Source organism: Pundamilia nyererei, unplaced genomic scaffold (assembly GCF_000239375.1).
Source record: "Pundamilia nyererei isolate P.nyererei 1_Seehausen unplaced genomic scaffold, PunNye1.0 scaffold00025, whole genome shotgun sequence".
Classification (NCBI taxonomy): domain Eukaryota; kingdom Metazoa; phylum Chordata; class Actinopteri; order Cichliformes; family Cichlidae; genus Pundamilia; species Pundamilia nyererei.
Window position 1 is genome coordinate 2,652,529 of NW_005187426.1, and position 23,531 is coordinate 2,676,059.

Consider the following 23,531-nt stretch of genomic DNA (forward strand, 5'->3'; position numbering starts at 1 on the left):
GGGTAAGATGACGCAGTTGTTTAATATATGTAACAAACTCTATAAGGTAAATGTGTGATTTTAAAAATGACTTAACTAGACATTCAGCCTGAGCATTTCAATTCATACAATTTATTTGCGAGTCATGGTTAACACCTGGCTGTCAGGCTCCAGTACTGATTCAGGTCTGCAAAAGTAGTTTCACAGCACAATGTACCTGCCTTTTTAAAAACAAATCATGCGCCAGCTCAATTTACATGCCAACACTTGGTTCGAGTATATAACACTCTGTAATTCCATCTCCCCAAAATGATGACTGTTTGGTGGCAGCGGTTGTGTGTGTGTGTGTGTGTGTGTGTGTGTGTGTGTGTGTGTGTGTGTGTGTGTGTGTGTGTGTGTGTGTGATCAGGGAGAAGGGCTTAAAGAGAGTCGGCTCCTCTGCCCGTCGCCTGGAAGAGTAGCTCGGGCTCATTATCCTGATGAAATTTGCGCAGATGTGTGAGCTGCCGACAGACTCTGCAGTGACACAAACAGCCAGCTCTGTCCCCTTGAGCCAGTCAGGTGATGAAAACTGGAGAGGCACGGGGGCTGAGAAACGACGGCCATTAAGCAAAAAAGAAAGAGGTGAGGGAGGGTGGAAAAGGGGAGCTGAATGTGTGTGTATGTGTGTGTATGTGGGGGTGGGGGCAGTTGGAGGGGTTGGTGAGTTTTCCTCGTCTCTATCTAGCGGGAGAAAGCATTACATAAAGTAACAATTTCCAAACCACCTTCTTAAAATTCCAGATGAAAATGAAAATGTGCATACATGCACGCGGCATCTCCTCACGAGGCACTAATCTGGCCGTATCCAGATGACGAGCGGACTGCCACTTAACAGGGAGGAGATCCACTTTGATCACATGGCCCCTGGGGCAAACCTATCACGCTGCCTATTACGCTGCTTCATTTGCATATGTGGGGCTTATGGGAAGGCTGAGATCTAGTGTGAATGTTCTAAACTGCAGCAGGGCTCACTGTTGCTAGAAAGAAATGTCCGGAAGAGAAGAAGACAAACGAACGAGTGCCGCAAGTAGCCTGAGGTAAGTGCACTTGTCACTTTAAGGTCACAAGTTCAATATCACACTCTGGCTAAGTACATCCTAAAATTAAATATTCTGGCCAAACAACAATACAAGAGTTTCAATGAACGAGATAGATGCAATTAATTCTTAATATAAGTGGCCAAAAGTGTAGAACTGTGTGAGTATAAATGATGGTGTAAGTCAAAAAAGTGCATGCATGCTCAGTAAACTTTACTTAAATAAACAAAAGGCTTGCTTTAAAAGAGTAAGCAAGTTAGACAAAACCCCGTGTGCTCCTTACATTCTACATCAACAACAACAACAGGTGAATGCTGCTCGTTTTATCCTCCTGCCTACTCAGACTTTTCAATGGAAGCTCCACACAGGCCTCTTGATCTTTGTTAGCAAGCCAAGGACTGAAAGCACCCAGTGAAGTTATTCGGGTGTAAACAAAAAAACAAGACAAAACAAAAAAACAAAAAATTAAAAAGGCAAACTTCCGCTGTGAAAGTGCTATTTCCTTTTCCTTTGCGTAAACAACATTAACCATCCACTAAAACACGGTGTGGTCTACTTTCTGAGCTCCACTGGGAATTCATTTTATACAAGACCTGCACTTGAGATGAAGCGCCCCCGTTGTACAGAAAAGAAATGCACTATACCAGTTTAAACACTTCCCAGTTTGCAGAGCTAAGTGTTATGCCTCTGCCTGTTGGAAAAGGAAATAACTCTTTTTACTACTTTTTACTAGGAAAAGTTATTGCAGACCATGAACTGGTACATCTTAAAACCTCATTCATCATATACTTTTATGCTTTTGCTGAACTATGCATCGCTGCAACTGGACTAATTTACAAACAGATATAAAAAGTTAATCCATTTTGCTCTCTCACTATAAATTCTGTTGCACTGTGTAGGCTAAGATAATCGCACTTTTATGTGGCAACAAAATTTACATAAAATTAATACAAATGTACTTTTAAGACGAGATACAGATGTGCCAAAAGTGAGTTGAGAAATTAACAGTAAATAAAGGACACCATCTACGGAAAGACACCGGGCCCAATGAAAAGCAATTAGTCAAAATTTACACTGCTGTGAGACGACACAGATGAGGAAAAGAAAAAAGAAGTGGAGTGGAAGAAGTGGAGGGTGTCTTGGGTGCGCAGAAAATCATTTTCCACACTTGGGCTTCAATCTGCGCGAATAATTCTTCAAACTTTTTTAAGTCGGACTTTAAATGGCATTACATATGTAGTGAGGCATGAAAAATTAATACGTTGGAGTCGGGGAAATGTCAAGGGTAATGATCTCCGCTGCAGCTTACCTCCTTAGCTTTCTGTTTCAGTCGAGCTTGCTCTGGGTCCTCTTGCCTGGAGCGACTCTGTGGAGCAAAGGAGGGGGGGGGGGACACAGGTTAACAGCTGGTTTAAGGAGCCCACAACCTCTCCGCTACTCATCTGTTGCTGCGGCAGCAAAAATAGTGCAAAATGGGAACAGGATACAGAGGTGTCAAGGACATCGTATCTGAATTCAGAGAACAGCAATGGAGCGCCCCCCGGGGGGCAGTGGCCTTTAAACCCGCTCCAAATCCAGCCCTAAATAAGCCGCTGGAGGGGGATTCTAATCAAAAGAGGTTATTAAAAATTCTGCTCGAGCCAGGACGCACACACGCGCACACACACAAGGGGGAAAGGATGTTGGTGACTATCAGTGGCAGTGGCTGTCTATGTGTCACTGAGAGCCAGTGTGGCTATCCGTTGCTTTGTGTTTGTGTAAGTGTGTGTGTCCCTGGCATAACAACACAGCACTTCTATTTTAATCAGCTGCTAAGATCTGGGTGAATGTATTTGTCCCTGGGAATCCTTCACCACGCAGCCAAATGTACATGTACAGCTGACCACTGCAGGCAACAGAGGCAGATTATGGCACTACACAGTAATTGCGTGTTGTTTGTTAATCTGGAAATAATCTATCCATTTGATTTTTTTCCCTATTAAGATGAGCATAAGTTGATCGACCCTAACGTTTTTGTGCAAACAAAGCTCTCAGTTACTGTCTAACCTGATTTTGGTAGCTCTATAATGTCTTCATTTTATTCCCTGAAACATTGCAAAAGGTTAATCGTGTAGTTCTACATATGTAGAGAGCCTGTCATATTTTATTTTTACAATACAGCCTCCATCTCAGTGAAGTGAAAAGCTATCTTACTTTCATCTAATTTCTTCAAACAACAAATCAGTGAGAACATACGCCAGGCCATCCCTATTCCCTCCTTAACATTACCTCCCTTCCTCTCCTTATGTACTCTCTCTGATGGACGGAGACCTGCTCTTCATAGCCTTACTGCTAATTGGCTTTAAATATATCAGGCAGTTCACGTAGTGGTCGGTATCTCAACTAAGACTAATGTGTTTGCCCTCCAGTCGGCCAGAGCATCCCTCAAGACTTGAGTCATATTGTAAATGGCTGGCATAGCAGAGGGTAAGGCTTGTTGTGAAGGAAGGAGGAGGGGGTGGAAAGGATTATTTCAGTGCGTTTCTTATTCAAGAGGTCAAATTAGCGGGCGCTCGAGCAGCAAAGAGGCAGGCAGGGAGGTGGGTGGAGGATAGGAGGGGTAGGTACAGATGGACTGTTTACAAAGGGCAGTGGTGCCACTGGCATGCTTTACATCTCCTCTGTCAGCTGCCCTGGTTTCCCCACTTACAGGAGTGAACAGAGTCGAGAAGGGAAAAGAGGACTGCGTACTAAATGCTGACAAGCTTTGTTGGTTTTGTGTAATTGAGTGTACTGTGCTTAAAAAATGCAGTGTAGTATAGTATACAAACAGTCTGGGAATGTATTCTGGAGCTGTTTTGTAATGTTGAAATTTCATTTTGTTGCCAAAAATGAATTATGAGGACAATCAGAGGGTTATTTTTCCTTGATTAAGCTCTGGGTTCTATGTGGAAACAGCAAAGTTAACATATTCTCCCAAATATTTAGAGTGAAACTTGTCATACTTCTTTAAGTTACCGCTGATAGTATTTATAAATCTGATCAATCTTATTTCCTTTACAAATTACAGGCAAAAAATAATAATATCCACCAACAAACCACCAGCATCAAGCTTCACCGTAACTCTTTCTTTTTATGAAACTTTAAGTCAATAAATGGCTCACTTATGCAATATAAGAACATAACATTATGAATTATTGAGAGTTTTAACATATTCAGCGATCTATATCTCTCCAATGAAGGCTGAACATGAAATACTATGTATAAAGAAGCTCCTTTTTAGTTTAGTGAACTGAGCCAAAAACATAACATTTAAAGTGAAACAGTTATTAGAGGAAGTCAGAAAAATCGAACCAAAAATCAAGTTAAATCATCAGCCACTCCCTAACAGTATGTAAGTGTTTTAGGATGGATTTTTCCTGCTTTCCCTTAAATCAGTCTGTTATATTGGCTGCAGAGTATCAAAGCAAGTGTACCATAAAACAGATGTGATACCTATAAAGCTGTAAAGGGAAAAAAAGCAGGAAAAGTAAAACGAATACATGATTAAATAATAGAGAAAGTACTACAATATTATCAAGCACTGTTTGTGTAGTATATCGTTCAATTTTCTTTCCAAACTTCTCCTTGAACTGAAACGCCATGGCAACAAGAGCCAAAAAGCCACAGACGTGGCTCTGAGGTGAAGTCAGACTTTCCTCAACGAAGCTCAGGCAATCCAAACAGCCCCGAGGTAAGCCCTTCTAACAGAACTTGGCTACATTTGCAAAAGTTCTTCAGTAATCCTGTTAATAAAGAGAGCTTTCCAAAGAAAAAAAAAAAGATTACAGTGCTCAACCATGTAGAACTGGGACCTGACAAAGAGGATCCTAAAGCTGCACTTTTTCTTTTTTAAACAACCAACTTTACAGTTTAGTTTCCTGCTGAGGCAATGTCTTTTTTTTTCCATCTTAAAAAAAACAGAAAACAAAAAAAAAAACAGATAGGTCATGGGGTTTGGTGGCCCTGTTCATCAACTAGAGGATTTTCTAATATCCTGCATGGCAGGACTGGAGCGTAATAATGCAATTAAGACAGTGAGGTGTGCTGCAATGAGAATCTTTACTGTGGGACATTGGCTCCATTCAAAATTAATTAAATTAACCTAGCTTCTGCTAATGTTACACTGCAGGGCATTTTCATTTGCAAAAGATTCTCTTTCTTTTTCTGCTCAGTGGTGATCTTCTTTTACTGAGAGACAAATGTCTTTACATGCACAAAGCTGAGATCAGAATACTGGCCATGTGTCAGTGCTACTAGCACCCCATTAGTTTTGATCATTTTTTTTAAGGCTAGGGCAAGTAGTCCTGTTCTAAATGTCCTGTGCTACAATGTTTAACTGGACGAAAGTAACCTTCAATCTGGAACAATTTTAAAGAACAGAGAATTAGGTGTCTAACTATTGTCCAGTTTCACATTTCACCACCTTTTAGGCTTATGCATCATTTTTGTTTGCTTGTTTATAAAGGAGATCATAATCAAAATAAAACTCCGTTATTGTATTTCCACCTTTACCTCAAGGATCTTTAATTATTACGGCTTTAAAAGGGAAGGGAAGCTTTAAAAAGGGAGTAACCGCTCCAGATGACTAACTAGCATAAGCAGGATAAGCACATGGCTAATTGTCATATCATTACATAACGCACAGTAACAAGCGAATTCGCAAACTGCAGTTTATAAAATGCAGTCTTAACTAAAAAAGAAAATTTATAAACCAGCACGTATTTATTAGGTGTACTTTATCACAAAGACTGGCTAACATACCAGTTAGTTCCTTGGTACCAGCTGAGCATCATTTAAATGGGACAGCCTACCTGAGTATTGCTGACCATTGCTGAGATAAGATAATGTGCTATGTCACAGAGACAAAAAGGTTAAGTTCACTGTACTCAAATGGCTTCTACAATCACCAGATGCACCAATCCAACAGAGCCCCTTTGGGATATAGTAGAACAGGACATTCGCATCATATTCAATGACAAATCAACTGTGTAGTGCTGTCACGTCAATACGGACAAAATCTGAGCAATGTTTACAGCACCTTGGTGAATCTTCGCCACAGAGAATTAAGGTGGTTCTGAATGCAAAAAAGGATCCAACCCTGTCCTAGCAAAGTGTACCTCATCTGTCATCTGATGAAAAAACGTTTTGTTTTGTTTTTTCAATTGACTACACATGGAGCAAAAGGTTTTTGCTATTACACACTGAAAGTAAATCATTATTTTTAAGGTTTGTAGGTTAATATTAAATATGGATCACGCTTCGTTTTAGATGTTTGTGTAATAGCTAAGATAAAGTGTACTCTACTTGCAAAACCCAACAAACCTATCAGCTAATTCTTTGACGATCTCCACCAATATATTATAGCTGCTATTGTTTTGTGAGTCTGTCCATGTGTGTGCATCATCAAGGTAAAGGCCTGTAAAAAATACTGCAGCGGGAAGTAGCTCAAAGGCAGTTCTGAGTTTTTTTGGCAGATGTTTATGGAGACGGGCGACAAATTAAGGGAAAAAAACAAAACAACAATAACACTGAGTCTTAGAAAGCTTTTGGGAGAAATGCTGCCAGAACAGCTTTAACTCACCTTGGCAATGATTGCACAAATCTCCTGAACTTCTACAAAAGGGATGGAACATCACTACTCAAACGGTTATTTAAGTTTTGATGATGGTGCTGATATTGTTCCAGAATCTCCTACAGGTATTCAGTCGGGTTACGCTGTGCTGACTGTTACAACCATACTATGTTATTCCCATTATTTTCACACTCAAGCCTTTAAGTAACTCCTTGAAAAGTATAGATAGGTTAGGTTTTTGCTCTTACTATGAACCATGTAAAGTTTGCTGCAATAGGTGTAAGGCTGCTGGGGGATTCCCATGATGCATTGAGTATTTCTTCTTCAGTTACTTTTCTCACTCACTATCTGTTAATAGACCTCTCTGCATTGAATCATATTTGTTATTAATCTCTGACTCTCTTCCACAGGATGTCTTTTATCCTGTCTTCCTCCTCTCACCCCAACTGGTCGTGGCAGATGGCCCCGCCCCTCACTGAGCCTGGTTCTGCCGGAGGCTTCTTCCTGTTAAAAGCGAATTTTTCTTTCCCACTGTCGCCAAAGCGGTTGCTCATAGGGGGTCATATGATTGTTGGGGTTTCTCTGTATTATTGCAGGGTCTACCTGACAATATAAAGCACCTTGAGGCGACTGTTGTTGTGATTTGGCGCTGTATAAATAAAACTGAATTGAATTGAATTAAGACCACTCCCTGGATTAACAGAGCACTATCCACCCTTCCTAACATACACTGTGTGGTAAGATTGGAACAGCTGTATAGGTGCTTCTGGCTTCAGATACATTGTAGCTGCTGCAAGGAAACAGCGAGAGAAAGCGATGTGTGATCCAGCCTATTGTAAATAGGACAGTTGATGTATAGCTTAAGGTAAACCGAGGTAATTTTGCCTCGTTCAATTTTTTCTTCTTCCATTTTTTATAAATCTTTCAGGCTATTTTTTATATTTCAATTTCATTTTATTTAGTTGTCTCAAGGCGCTTCCTATAAAAAGGTAAATAAAAAATGTTACATTATCGTTAGGACAAAATGTGCCCACTATATTACAGTCCCTGAACCCTGAACCCCTCACTGTAGGGGTCAAATGTTCAGGTTTTCCCTTAATTTGTCACTTACTTGTCTACAAACAGAATTTCTCAAAATCTTATATTATTTTTTACATGAGATCAAAATGAATTAAGTTTGAAGATATTTGAGGTCTGACCCATGACTACTGAGCACCAGTGGGTAAGACTAGATATTACTAAAGAACAGTCTTTAATTTCTAATGCTATCTTATTCCAAACAAACCCCAAAATGATTAACTTCTTGCACATCATTAGAAAAACATTTGCATGATCTGATCTGACTTGCTGTTTATTTTTTGAAAACAGCTCAGGTGATACAGATGCTCTGTTTCACCTGAGCTGTCAGGACTTGCGATAGAAGGATGCTTTACAGGTAATACATGCTGCGGATAAGTGTGTTTGTTAGCTTCATAGTGCATGCGGGTTGTGTAAGGTTTTTCCCCTCCTTGCTGTGTCCGGGGAGGAAGAGCCAGGACAGAGGAGCCCTTAGGCCAGGAGCCTGGGAGGACAAAGGGAGGTCACTTCATCCACTGGTGTCACACTCTAATTCATCTGTCAGGGCCTGCACACGAGCAACATGCTCACACATGCACACAACGGTACACAAGTTCACACTGTTGCACAGGGACATAACTTTCACACACAAACACACACACACACACACAACAGGATGATAAGGCGACAGTAACTTACTTTAGCGGCTTTCAAAAGGATCTCTCTCTCCTGCTCATCCTTCCGCTGCTTCTCGATTCTCTCCAGCTGCTCAAAGAAGCGAAGCTGAGAGCGAACGTCTGCAGACTGCTCGTAGCACTCATCGTCCTGACAAGCAGATAGAGATAATTACTGTTTCAATGGTAATAGTTGAACAAGTCCCACTCAGCAGCTACTTCTAAGGCTTTAGCCACGTACTTCAAAACTCTGGGTTGCCTTCAGTTCAGATATTTCAAACTGAAAATAAGGTCAAGATGGTTGTGATATTAATAAGAAAACAGAATATTTCAAATGTAAGACACTTAGAAGACTCTTCCTCGCTGTTAATGATTTGTTTACTTCGTGATTTACATTTGAGGTTAGTCTTCTCACGTGTCTGCTAGTGTACATCTATATTCCCTGGGCAGCTCATTTAATCCTACACAGTTAGGTATGTAGGTATTTGGACAGTTACACAGTTTTCCAGTTTTCTACAACCTCAGTGTATTTTAAATCAAACAATCAATATGTGATTGAATTACAGACCATCATCTTTAATTGGAGGGGTTTAACAAAACTATCACATTAACCATTTAGGACTTAAAGCAAGTTTTATACATTTTTAAGCACTCAAAAGTAACTGGACATGGTAACATAATTTTAAATATATGAACTATTTTCAATACTTGGATGAAAATCCTCTGCAGTCACTGACTGCCTGCAGGCTAGAACTCATGGACATCACCAAATGCTGGGTCTCTTCCCTTGGCATGCTCTCCTTGGCCTTTCCTGTAACCACCTTCAGTTGCTGTTTGCTTGTTTCTCTCTCGGCATACAATTTTGTCTTCAGAAAATGAATTTCAACTCTCAATTGGGTTGAGATGAGGTAACTGAGTTGGCCATCGAAGAATATCCCATCTGCTTTTGCAGTATACTTTGGGCTATTATTCATTCGTATTGTAAAGAGCAGTTTTGCAGCATTTTGTAGAATCTCAGCAGACTAAAGCCTTGTGCACTTGAATCCTAATAGTAGCCATACATGCCCAAGCCATAACACTGACTCCACCCTTTTTGATAGAGTTAGTCTAGGTTTCATCTGGTTTCGACTTGGTTAGATGATTTAAAGTTACTGAGCTGGCCAGTACATTCACGTTTTCTGAGAAAGTACCAGGTTGTTTATTTGGTCACTCCTAAGGTTTTTGACATCTCTCTTCACTTACGCTGACATCTATCTGGACCTCATATTAAGAGTTCCAGTGAAAATAAACCTTCTGCAAGTTCAACACTTGGAATCAACTGCAGATGTTTTATCTGCTTAAGCTGTCATGCAATAATGAGGGAACAGTCCTCAACAGGCTGTGGACTGTTGTTATGCAGTGTCACGCCTTTTTCAATATGTCATATCATTACTAATTACCTTAAAAACACTGATTTTGATTTAATGGTGTAAAAAAATCCACCTAATTTTCAAATCCTTTTCCCCTAAACAGATAGGATATTTATCCAGCGCAGTGACTAACTGTAGTTCCGGATTAACTAAATCTTCTTAAACTATTGTATTAAAAAATTACAGTAGATTGCTATGATCATACAAATCTATATTTAAAATCAATTATTTGTTGAGAAACAACCATAATTCCTTCAGCATTTTTTGGTTAAACAATGAAAAGAAACTTTAAAACACAAGTCAACTGGAACACCACCAGTCTGAACACATCAACAAACTTTTTCTATTTACAGACATTGCTTCTCTTTACCAATGTCACATCACTTCCCACTTGGGAGATAGAAAGGCAAGAGTAAAAACAACTTTTTTAGGCCATCAAAAGTTAATAGGATAATTGCTTATTTCTCATGTTTCTGTGTGACTGCATGTGTCTCATGCATCTCTGTTCTTGCTTGCACTTGATTTCTATATCACTCTCTTCTGTGTATTTCCATGAGTGGATGAGAGACGCCGAGCGGCACAGAGCACAAAGACACATCAGAGGAGACTCATCACCAGCCCCCTTCCACTCTCCCGCCCCCCTTTTCCTTCTCTCTCTCTCATCCAGCTTCCCTCCTCTTTGTTGCAGCGCTGAGCCTGCACTCTTGCCGTACCTCCCGCCGCCGCTCCTGCCGAAGCCCGGCTGCACTTTAAGGCCGCTTTGTCTTTCGGTCTTTTCTCTCTCTCTCTTTTTTTCGCTGATGTCAACAGAGCTGGGCTCACAGTGCTTCATGCCTCCTTCACACACACCTCATTTACAAAACCACAAAAAAGGCAAAGAACGAATGGAAAGAAGAATCCCAAAACAAGACGGGGACAGCAGTAGCAATGCTCTTCCTCGCTCCTCCTCATCCTCCCGTCTTGGCATCAAGAAAAACACATTTTCAAAAGTTTCTCCCCCCCGACACACCCCCATTTCTCATAACGATGCAAAGATATAGCCTTCCAGCAGAGATGAATTTGTGCTTTAATGTTTACCAATTAAATGTGGTTATATAGTTATATTTAAGGGCTACAAGAAGTAAAGTCACCAATAATAACAAAAGTATGCAGCTGTAGGTAGACGGGCACTTACAAGTTCTTTTATAAGTTTTGACTGGCTGAAAACTCTGAGCTCTGGCGCTTTGTATCAACTTAAAGGTAAATAAGAGTTCTGACATTAACTTTTATGTGTTTATAGTTCCATTTTTGTCTGTGAGTTAACAAGTAAACGGGAAAAAATGCATATGTGCATATGCCAGTGTGTATTTACATGACTGTTGAAGCATACAAATGCCTTCATATCCATGGCAGTTTAGTTTTGCATGTTTGCTACAATATCCCCATGGATTTTATTCCCTAGCTTGAGTGTTTTGTGTATTTCTAAGTACGGTGACAGTCTAGCTAGGATTCATTTAGTACCACTGTATGCAGCCCCTGAACAGAAGAAGGAAAAAATTGTTGACTGAACCTTTCATTCATCAACAGTTTATGTCATATCATGATAAAGTGGTGCCAAAAAAAACTACAGCAGCATTTCTCTTTAATTTCAGCTCTTGTGTTCTGCCCATAAAAGCAGCTTACGATGTATAAACAACGCAGGTTCAAGAAACCTGTCTGTCCTCTCAGTGATGGCTGAAAAGACTATAAACCAGAACAAACATGACAATTACCCTATATAAACCACCATACTCTGATTACACATTACAATCTCAAACTATACGTTTGATGTGTTTTTTCTCTGCTGCCCTTAATCATATGGTAGCTACCTAATAGGGGTGCAACGATACACAAAATTCACGGTTCGGTTCGATACTTTGGTGTCACGGTTCGATATTTTTTCGATATAAAACAAATGTTCATGCCTTTTTAATTTGTCATTTATTAAAATTATAAATATATATTTTAACTCAAAAGTACAGTTTTTAAATTTAATGTTGCTGAAACATAATTAAAAAAATAAATATATCTGATTGAGGAATCACTCATCTTTGGAAAAGAGAATTTATTACAGAGAAATGGCTCTTTCCAAAATAAAAGCTATACTATACGCTTCTTCTGGGCTATATTCTCAGCAGCATATTGTAGCGGGTCAGGGCTGTTCGGGGTTCTGTTTGTACAGTTATGTTTTGTTTATGTTGCCATAGTGACGGGTGACGCCCTCTCGCTGCGACGGTGTGTCCTTCCGGGGTCAGAGGGCGCCCTGTGTGTTGTTGTTGTGCGGTTGCCGCACTGAGCAGTTAGCTAGCGGCAGTGTTCTTCTGCAGATGTCAATAAACGGCTGTGCTCCCTGGCTAGCTCACGGGAAGCAAGACCAAACGACACCTCCGTCTCCTCCTTATCTGAGCTCGCCACATTGGTGTCAGAAGTGGGATGATGGTGACACCACATGTTCTGACCCGAGTGACTTTTCCCCCGCCGGTCGTGACCGGCCGGTGCGCCAAAAGAAGGCACCTGGACATTTGCAGGACTTTGTGTGGGGTAATGGGGTCGTCGGGGACGACTGACCCCTTCGGTGGGGGCTATGTAGCGGGTCAGAGGGCTGTTCGGGGTTCTGTTTGTACAGTTATGTTTTATTTATGTTGCCATAGGGACGGGTGACGCCCTCTAGCTGCGACGGTGTGTCCTTCCGGGGTCAGAGGGCGCCCTGTGTGTTGTTGTTGTGCGGTTGCCGCACTGAGCAGTTAGTTAGCGGTAGTGTTCTTCTGCAGATGTCAATAAATGGCTGTGCTCCCTGGCTAGCTCACGGGAAGCAAGACCAAACGACACCTCCGTCTCCACCTTGTCTGAGCTCGCCACAATATTAAACATATCAGGTCCCCATAAGGAGAATCATGTGCTAACGGCTGTCTAAATGACTCGGGTAAAGTTTGTAGCATGCATGCTTGTTGTTTTTGTCTGCTTCCACTTGTCTTTGTACTAGGATGATGTCGGCGTAAATATTCGTTGTGTTCCCACTAGTGCTGTCAGCGTTAATCTCGTTGAAATGACGTTAACGCCACAACACGGCAAATATCCGTTAACGAGCTACCCCTGATCACCCCGTGCGTGGGGCTAGACGGCCAACACATTAACGAGCTAACTGCGCTAACACACTAGTTCCCACCCATGTAATTGAGCATTGCGTGGCACATCCAACATACTGTTTTACTTTAGTCCATAACGCGCTTACCTTCAGGGTCATACGTCACATAAAACCCAAAATAATTCCAAACGCCAGATCTGAATGAGGGTGGGGGAGGTTCAATTTGCCATGTTGCAAGGAGAGCTTAACTTCTGTCTCGCTAGCTTGCCCTGCCCTCTTCCTTCTGACGATGCTGTCTGTGTTGAGCGCTCAGTGGATCTGCGCTCGACAGTGCAGCCTAGGCCGGTGGGTCGACCCTAGATTCACTGAGCGCTCAACACAGACAGCATCGATACGAGCATCGTTGCACCCCTACTACCTAAACAGGCACTTAGTCAGATTGTCTTATAATAAATTGGATAGTACTCGCTGCATGCTGGGGCATGTGTGGTAAGGGTGTGAGACACACAGTCACTCATTATTCAGTATTATCACAATATCGCTATAAAAAGGTCTATAAGTACTGTAATTGTACGACACATAGCAGTACATTGGTATATTCATATGACAGGAAATAATTCCCATAAAAAGGAGAACCCCCCCCCCCCAAATAATAAATTTTTCATTGTCAGTGTAAATCATTATTATTCAAATGTAATCAATCCCATGTACTCATTTATTGTTCTGTTCACTCTACCCTCCTTCACTGGATAACGGCCACCACAAAAAAACTCATACTTGTTATAAAGTATGAGGCTCATAAAATTAAATCTTGGCAGGTGGCTGATCTGATCATAGTTGTCTTTTATTGTGTTTTGCTGTGTTTCAGTTCGTGGTGCTTCATTTGCCTCACTCAAGTGACATGCAACAGTAAGACTACGGTTTCAGAAATGCAGCTGCATGATTATTACTTTTTTTTTCATGCTGAAACTGTACTGAGCTCAAAGTGACAGCCCTTGTCAAGCCCCTCAACATATCTTTTTTGAGTGTGAGTGTGTGTGTGTGTGTGTGTAGGGGGCAGAACATATTTATTTGCAAACGTCCTACCTTACAGGAGTCCAGTCGGTGCTGTGCGATAGTAGAAACCTTTTCTACTACCGTCCGAAGCCGTGACTGCGTGGCGTGTGAGATGAATGTCACTGTCTCCATGGGGACTTCCGTAATTCCAAACTTTTTAGCTGCGAAAGATATATTAACACACACATTTAAGACAAGATGACATTTCTGTGATCAGATAGGGTTTTGCAAATATTTCTTACTTTGCCCAGGTTTATCAACAACTGCTCAAATACATATGGAGACTATTTTAGGATTTTTATTTAGATATTTTTAATTTGTCTGAGAGAATAAGTCCTTTTTTGCATTTGTTCATTTTTTTTGTCACTAGTAAGTTAATGAAACACATTTCCGGTGTGGTGTTCTTTCAGTTTTCAACATTCCTTTCTCGAGTAGGGTCCCCCTCTACAGTTTGAGAAACTCCACTATCTTGCTCTGCAATTGGCACCAAAAGCCCTTCTTCTTTGGAGACCTACTTTGAGGTGAAGGGCCACTTCAACCAGCACCTGCTGCAGCACTGAAGAACTGGTTCATGTGCCTTTACACAAAGAGAACAAGGACAATCACTGCCAGCTGCAGGCCAAGAAGGTGAAGTTGGAGTTCATCTGAAGGATGAGAGACTCATTTGAGAGGCCACTGATTGCAAACATAAATGGCGAAGACTCGTGTACATGTGCTCACATATATGTCCTAAAAACAGAACCTAAAACTCTGGGGAATCACTGGATTAGTACATCATTAGTGTCAAACAGATGCATTTTTTGGACGCACCAGTACATAGTACTTTTGCTTCTTATAATTTCATCTATTTCATTAAATCCTAAAATATTGATCCTCCACTTTACCAACAAGGAGTTTTCTAATGTAACATCTGTTCCACATTTAATTTACTTAATGTTATAAAACAGGTCATAAGTCACTGTTATATCGTCACTTAAATTGCTGCTAAGACTTAAGAAAAGCAGCAGATAAGCAGGTAGAATTAAAACACATACAGTGCATCTGTAAAATATTCACAATGCTTCACTTATTCTACAGTTTGTCATATTACAGCCTTATTCTGAAATGGAATAATTAACTTTTCACCTCAAAATTATAAATACAATATCCCATAATGAGAAAGGGAAAAAAAGTTTGTTTGATGTACAGATTTATTAAAAATAAAAAACAAATATATAACACATACATACAGGTCCATCCTGTTTCCACTGATTTTTTATCAGATGTTTCTAAAACTTGATTGAAGTTCACCTGAGATAAAATCAGTTGTCTGGAAATGATTTGGAAAGACACACATGCCTATATAAGGTCATATAGCTCACAGTGCGTGTCAAAGCACAAAAGAGCATGAAGTCCAAGGAAATGTCTGTAGACCTCGGACACAGCATTATATCAAGGCAAAGATCTCAGAAAGGGTACAGAAAAACTTCTCCAGCATTTAAGGTCACAATGAGCGCAATGGCCTCAGACATGCGTAAATGGAAGAAGTTTGAAATGACCGGCTGGCCAATCTGAGCAATGGTGGTAGAAGGGCCTTAAAAGAGAGAGGGAGGTGACCTAGAATCCAATGGTCACTCTAACAGAGCTCCAGCATTGTTCTGTGGAGAGTGGAGAACCGTTCAAAAGGACAATAATTTCTGCAGCCCTCCACCAATCAGGTCTGTACGGTAGAGTGGCCAGATGGAAGCCATTCCTCAGCAAAAGCCAATGACAATCCACTTGGAGTTTGCCAAAAGCTACCTGAAGGACTCTCAGACCATGAGAAACTCTTTGGACTGAATGCTAAGTGTCATGTCTAGTGGAATCCAGGTATCACTCATCACCCGGCCAACACCATCCCTACACAAAATAACCTGCTCCAGAGCCTTCTGGACCTCAGAGGTTCACCTTTTAACAGTTACCCTAAGCACACAGCCAAAAACAAAAGGGGGCTTTGGCACCAGCCTGTAAATGTCCTTGAGTGGGCTAGCCAGAGCCCTTGACTTGAACACGATTGAACATCTCTGCAGAGATCTGAAACTGGCTTTGCACCAACACTCCCCATCCAACCTGACTGAGCTTGCGAGATCCTGCAAAGGCGAACGGGAGAAGCTGCTTAAAAACAGGTTTGCTAAGCTTGTAGCGCCAAGCTTAAAACACTTGAAACTGTATTAGCTGCCGATGGTGCTTCAACAAAGTATTGTGCAAAGGATGTAAATATGTACGTACATGTTATATTTATGTTTAGTATTTTTAATAAATTTGCAAGAATTTCAAACCTCACTTTTTACTTGGTCATTATGGGATATTTGGTGAAAAGTGATTATAATCTATTTTGGATTAAGGCTGTAACATGACAACATTTGGAACAAATGAAATGCTGTGAATACTTTTCAGATCCAGTGCACAAGCTCACAAGCTCACACACCCCTCCCAAAGAAGTCAAGAAGTAAAAGCACATCAACAGATGACCACAAACTCCATTGAGTACCTTCACTTATGCACACATATACACCCACTGTACTTACACATTCATACAGAAAAACTGTCTGGATTAGTATGTGCAATTAACTCCCAGAAAGAAGACTCATTGCACAGAAAAGTTAATTTGTTTCACAGTCTTAGTGCAAATTCTCAAGTGGCTTTACCAGCTAAGCTCCTTCAAGTGTGTAAACGACATTGACCATCTCTTTTCATAGAAGGATAATTTAGTTTCCTTGGAGCAAAACTCATCTGAAGTCATAACAAAAGAGAGGAGGACAGACTTTGGTAGGGTTACTATCTGTTTCCAACTTCCTTTTAAATTATTCCATTAACATAATTTTCTCTCTGGCACCCTTTTAAGTAAACCACACCAATTATTTAAATCAGCTGAACAATACATACACTTCTCAGCAGCTAAAGCTTTGAAACGGATGGAAGGAGCCCTGTTAGCCTTATAATTACAGTGGCAATACATGTGGCAAAGTCACAAGGTCAAAGAAAAACGCTAATAGGCTCCTGCTCCCTAAAAAATGCAATCTATCAGGGACATTAATATTTCAGACAAAGTTTAAGAGACTTAGCCGCAGAGAGAGAACAAAAACATATTCTTCAACTTGATACAGATCATTATTCTTCACCTAGAAAAAGCATGTAAAACAGCGAGAAAACGACTAATGATCTGCTATAACATTTCGTTTAATTCGGACTAAAATAGCATTAAGAATAAAAAGACAAGCACCAAAGACTGTAACACTTCCAGTTGCGTGGTTAATTTAACTCATTTAAGCTACCTTGTGTATGATTTTTTTTGCCAAACTACTGACACTAATGATGGCAGTGTTGTTCAGTGAAATAAAGAACTGAACATTTATATCGAAAACTGATATATAGATTCTACAAGGTGACATTACCTCTGACATTACCTCCAATGCCTCTATCTGGAGAAAATTAAATTTATAAACAGATATTGTCAAAATAGAAGCTTTCTGTGAAACAGGATGCGTTAAAAACGCAAAACTCAAGTGCATCCAAGATTGTGTAATTGCCTAACTTAGCATAAATGCAGCCGGTTTCTCAGAGTGCTGTGGTTTTTAAGACCTTAGAAATTCTTCTTCAAAACTTTCTCTGAATTCACAATGTGTTCCACCAAAAATTTGTTTAGGAAAAGACATAAAACTGATTTTTTAATATTTATTTATTAAATTTGTTTTAACCACCAACCATGTTTCCTTGCAAGCAGTCTTTTTCTTTCTTGTCTGCATTGACACATTGCTAAAATTCCTATGTGTGCATATGAGTAACATATTAGTATACACAAGATAAGCAAAAAGGTAAACCACACATAAAAAAATAACAGGTCTACAATTCTGCTAAAAGTTTAAAAACCATCACAAGATGATGACACATCAATATTGTGTTCAAAACTTATGAGTTCCCTGAGTGGCTCCGTAACAAAAGTCCAGATGGCAAGAAATCTAACTGCAAACAAATGGTATACACCTAAACTCCCTGTTGGAGCTGGTTTAATTGAAAGAATATTTGTTTAAAAAAATAAATAAAATAACATGCTACACTGACTTCAGACCCCACCAGGTGACCAACTGTCCTTGGCTTTTTCCCCCCACTTTTATTTACATGACACAGTAAAAGTCAGTTTTTAGAGTTGACTAGTCAGTAAACCAAAGTTAATCCTACAGGCTACCATTTACATATTTGTGTTCTTCATAGCTAAATCTGCATGTATTACATGTCAACTCTGATAAATAAAAAACTGATAAATAAAAAAAACCAAATAATTTGGCTAATTGAAAGTTGTTTATTCAGCTGCCAAATACTTTTTAAAACAACAGACATAGTGAAATCTCATGATGAGACTCAATCTGCAATGATACTTGGATTTTTTAAGTCCCGGGAAAACTGCCGGGAATGAATGGAAAAAAAAGTCTCCCTGAAAAGTACCTGGCAGTGAAAATGGACAAGTCCCATCTGTTGTAGTTTATATCTAAAATAATTGCAACTATGTCATTCCTTCTCAAAATACACAACAAGTTTCCATAACTGGTTTTGATATTTATTTCAGCATCCATTGACAAGATGGCAAGACCATAACTGACCACTACAAAGTCAGAAAAAAACTTCTCTACTGCACGTCATGAGTCAGTATTTAAGTAAGACCACAACAAGGACCACTCCATTTTCAAATGACAGAGATGCCATCATGCAGAGTCACTTTCCTGTTACAGGCACACCCATTCTACATATGCTTGATGTTATGCCAAGAAAAGACCAAAGCAAATTCTTACAGCAAACGAGAAACAATTACTCACAAAAGCAAAGTCTGAACACTGTACTACAAAAGCCAAGGAGTTTAAGATAGTCTTCTCTCCTCCTCTTATGAAGCAGGTGCAGAGCCGAAAAAACAAATGGGACAAAGAATCGTTAATTCTTTTCAGCAAAGTATTTCACTAACTAGTAAGAAAATTACAGAGAAACCCTGTTATACTGGACAAGTTGGACAGTATTAGCATATAGTATCCATCCAATAACACTGGTCAACCAATATCTTAGTTCAGCTCAACTATAAACTGATATAAAAGATGGATGTAGCTACATCACCAGTCAAGGGCAGTGCTCAATGTCAAAACAAAGGACACGGCACCTTCATTTGGCTAACAACATAAGAAATAGATGATACAGCATGCTTTGTTTTATTGCAATTATTGAGGTCTATCATTTACAAAGCTAACTTCATGTTATATTTAATAACACATAATTGCATTTTGGCACTCAGAAATCAGAAAAGTTCAGCGAAAGAGAGCAGATGGTTGTTTGCCAATAGGCTTCTATAGAGCTGGTAATCTTTCTACGACCACAGGAGTTGTAGCAGTAGGGCTGTTCGATATCGCTATTGTTTGTTTCGTGGTGTAGCAAAATAAACTGTTTACGGTAATATTTTTTCATCGTTTTCATGGTCACTGTAGTGGCTATATTAATTTCTTAAAGTTCTCTCTTTCTCTTATATTTAATATAACCACACTACAGACACAAGCGCCTGTTTTATGCGTTGTGGTAAAAACATCGCGTGTCCGCTTGTTTATTTTTGGTCATATCGCACAGCCCTATGTAGCGATAGTGATAATTCTTTCTCAGAAATCACAAACAAATACTATTAGTGCTAAAAAGCTTAGCGGATTGGCATAAGTACCTCATTCCTGTTATATTCTGTATAATAAATCAAACTAAAAAAAAAAGAGATTCCGTAATGTTGCTTAAGAAGGTTTTTGTATTATTAGTAAAATGTACTATTTTGTACAAATTTGAAACGAATTTAAGCAGGGATATGTTCAATGGTTAAATATACTCTAATGCCAACCATGTCTGTGTTAGCCACTTCAGGGTATGCAAGTTTCTTGATAAAAAGAAAAGAAATTAAAATGGGTTTGCAGCATTAGAGATCATTGGCAGCTAGCAGGAAATACTACTTATAGATATTCCAAATACAAATAAAAGGCAATAAGCCAGCAAAACATTATTTGTATTTCATCTTAAGATTTAGCTTTTTAAAAAAATGAAAAAACAAAAAACATTTTCAATAAATGTGGGCTCCCTGTGTGTGTGTGTGTGTGTGTGTGTGTGTGTGTACCTTTAAGGTACCAGTGGACTATCATTACTTTGAGGAGCTTTCCTAGAGAACTCCAGCTGTGCCTGTGTTCTGGTTCCTGAGATGGGGGTGGAGTGCTGCTTTTTAGCTTTGCAGCCCCCACCACCACCACCACCACCACCACCACAAGCTCAAGGACAAGCCTGGAGAGTTATGAGAGAAGGGAGACAGGTTTGGGAGGCGAGGGCAGCCCAAGTGTTTGTTTGCAGGGGATAAATGAGAGAGGAGAGGAAGCAAGACACGGAGAGACATGAAGATGAAAATAAAGAAGGGGATAGAAAGAGCCAGTCCCCTCTTGAATTCACAATTCAGAAAATACATCAAAAGGGGGTTAGAAAGGGGAAATTAAGACATCTAAGAAAAGAAAAGAAAAGAAAAGAAAAGAAAGAAAGCTACTACAACCAGTGTTTTCATGGGGGCAACCAGGGCAGGAAAGGTCACAATTAAGTTTTTTGCAGGATGCTAAATGTTAAATCGGAACAAAGTTGGTGCTTTTGCAGGAAGAAGAGCAGCCGAGCCTTTCTGATTGAGTGGAGCTGGCAGGCTCGGGGAGCCTCCCTCGGACTGCTGTCAGCTGGGAGTGTGGAGGGGCCAATCACTGACACAACAAAGCTGCATAAGTGCCACTTCCCCAGCAGGGGGCGCCCTAGCCTCCTGCCCCGTATCATGCTGTGTGCCCCCCCGAGGAAAGATTTATATTTTTAAACAACTCTTCTACCCCAAGGTGACGGGATAACAACCATGCCAAGGGTCCACGTAATGAAACATGACCCGCAGGCCTCCATGCTACACTAAAGATACTTTAATTGAGATAAAAACAAGATGAGGGTGCTAGACTCCCCGTCACGTGGAATTATACTGTGTGTTTTTTGATCTGATGCACAGGAGCAAGATGCCAGGCACAGTTATTTTGAGCAATAATGCTCATTACACGTTTTCACAGGTTTTACCGTGCAGCTACAGCCTTAGGTATATATCAAGCAATGAAATGGATTGCCGCTAGCAAAAAGAGGTAATGAAGACACCATCACTCGTATGTGATACTGCATACAAGCAAGACTTCTCCGCCTATATTGATTAGCTCAGGCAATATTGTGCGCTTTTAGTGGATCTTGACACTCTGATAAGCCGAGAAAGATTCAAAATTTCACTGGCAAGTTACATCCCTCTAAACTCTGTTCCTTTAGTCCAGAGGACAATCTGACAGCCAGCCTTCAAAAGACAAACCCATAAAGTATTTATGCATGTGCCTGGGGTCCAGTGAGTTCAGACAGCCACTGAAGAATTCATTAAAGGAGGTGAAAGAATTTTTAAGTGTATCAAATTTAAACCAAGGCCAAACAAGAAATGCTCAGTCTGAACCACAGAAGGAGAAAAAAATCTAAACTGTCTGTAGTGATGACACAATAAATACAAAAACAACATGGTCCTTACACAAAAGGCAACAGAGAATCTTTTTATCATGACATGACATGAGGAATTTTCCTACTGCATCAGTAACTATTTTTATCTGCCATTAAGAACACCTAAAAGCTCCAGTTCTGTGAAACAGTATTTGCCCCCTTCCTGATTTCTTATTTATTTCCCCCCATTTTTGTCACACTTACGTGTTTCAGATCATCAAGCAAATTTTAATGTCAGACAAAGATAACTCGACTAAATAGGAAATAAGCTTTTTAAATGATGAGATTCATTTATTAAGGAAAAAAGGTTCATCAAACTTACCTGGCTGTATTGGATAAAAGTAATTGCCCCCTAAGCCTAAAAACTAGTTGTGCCATCCTTGGCAGCAAGAACTGAAATGAAGTAATAACTGGCACTGAGTCTTTGACATCATTGTGGAGGAATTCTGGCCCACTTGTCTTTGCAGAGTTGTCTTAATTCAGCCACAATGGAGGGTTTTTGAGCATGAGCAACCTGTTTTAAGCTCATGCCAACCATTGCAATTGCACTAAAGTCCAGGCATTGTCCAGGCTCCTGGCAGTAATCGGGCCTAAGTGTAAATAATGAAATTGTACTCAGCTTTCCAGAAGGCATGGTTAATTACAGTTAATTTATGACATAGCTTCCCCCCTCCCAACAAATGAAATCATTATTTAAAAACTGCATTTTGTATTTACTCAGATTAACTTTGTCTAATATTTAAATTTGTTTGAAATAGTCAGGTGTGTGAAATATGCAAAAACAAGAAACCAGGAAGGGGGCAAATACATTTGGCATGTCTTTATATGTCACTTCTGCAATGAGTGGTCAGGATTCACCTGTTTCTTGAATTCGTCGGTGTAGCAGCCCCGGATGAAGAAAGGCCTCGTCTTTACATGAGCGGATCTGCGTTCCCACGAGGTCAGAGTTGGTGGCGAGTATTCTGGCACTTTCCTCATTCAGGTTCACCCCGGCCATAGAAGCCACATCATTGATATCATCATCGTCCCTGAAGGACGAGATGGTAGATGGTAAAAAAATACGAAAATACAAAAAAAATACGGAAACACGCATTTTATTGTGGTACATTTTTACAACACATTTTTGTCGTGCAACAAGACGAATATGCATCTGTCCAAGTTTTACTTTAGATAAAGTCTGTGAAATTTCTACAGCTCTCCAAGGGTCTCTCAGAAAACTTGAGAGGCCCTTGTCACAGTTCTACTGACTCCCACTGGAAGCTGTGTTCAAAATATTTCCTCTTCTTTTAGCTCCAAAATCACCAGGAAAATTCATTTTGCACTATCCTTAATTGTGTATTCACGCCCTAACATTACATTGTCAACTAGGAGATTTTTCACAGGGATATTTGCCTGGACAAAATTATGCATTAGTTTTGTTACAAAGGGCTATACGTTGCTCATAATGGCACAGAAGTCCCATTCCAGGGTCTATTTGCGTCAACACTTTGAGAGTCAGGGAGATGAAGAGCGTTTGGAAGCTGTGTTTTGCTCGGTAAGGATGCTCCTGAGAATTGGCAAAGAGCTGCAATGAATCTGGCTATAGACTAATGTCAACAAACTCTATTTACACAATCATGTGCAACACACAGTGATGTATTTTCTCAGAGCACTGGTCATTTCTCATGGTCATAATGCAGACTTCACTATGTTTACACAGTATTACAGTTTAGCAAAGACAAAGGAGTATAAACATGCAGAATGTGTGCTATGGTCACTGTGTTTCTTTCTCAAAGAGGTTTACATATTCTGTAAAAGGCTGCAAGTTTCTTTGTGAGTTGTCACTGGGAAAAATTCCTTTACAATTATTATACTTGGCAAGTAATGATTATGATCCTGGCCTGAATTAGCAGAGCAGTGACATGTTGTGCTTACAGGACTGGCCTAGAGCGAGGAGCGGATTTTCTGAGTGGCTTTGACGGAGAGAACAAAGAACCACAGAACACACACAGAGTGGCCTCTTGCCACTCACTGGCT

At 40.1% G+C, this 23,531-nt stretch overlaps 1 protein-coding gene across 2 annotated transcripts in view; it reads right to left on the bottom strand.

The window, feature by feature from the left end:
- Positions 1 to 23,531, bottom strand: part of LOC102198209 (transcription initiation factor TFIID subunit 4) — a 93,888-nt gene that overhangs the window by 40,279 nt on the left and 30,078 nt on the right. For both annotated transcript variants that reach the window (XM_013909467.1, XM_013909466.1), the window contains 4 exons: positions 22,374 to 22,543; positions 13,980 to 14,110; positions 8,407 to 8,532; positions 2,368 to 2,424 (listed from right to left, as the gene is read on the bottom strand). In XM_013909467.1, the coding sequence (XP_013764921.1) occupies positions 2,368 to 2,424; positions 8,407 to 8,532; positions 13,980 to 14,110; positions 22,374 to 22,543 (484 nt within the window). The remainder of the gene's footprint in view (positions 1 to 2,367; positions 2,425 to 8,406; positions 8,533 to 13,979; positions 14,111 to 22,373; positions 22,544 to 23,531) is intronic.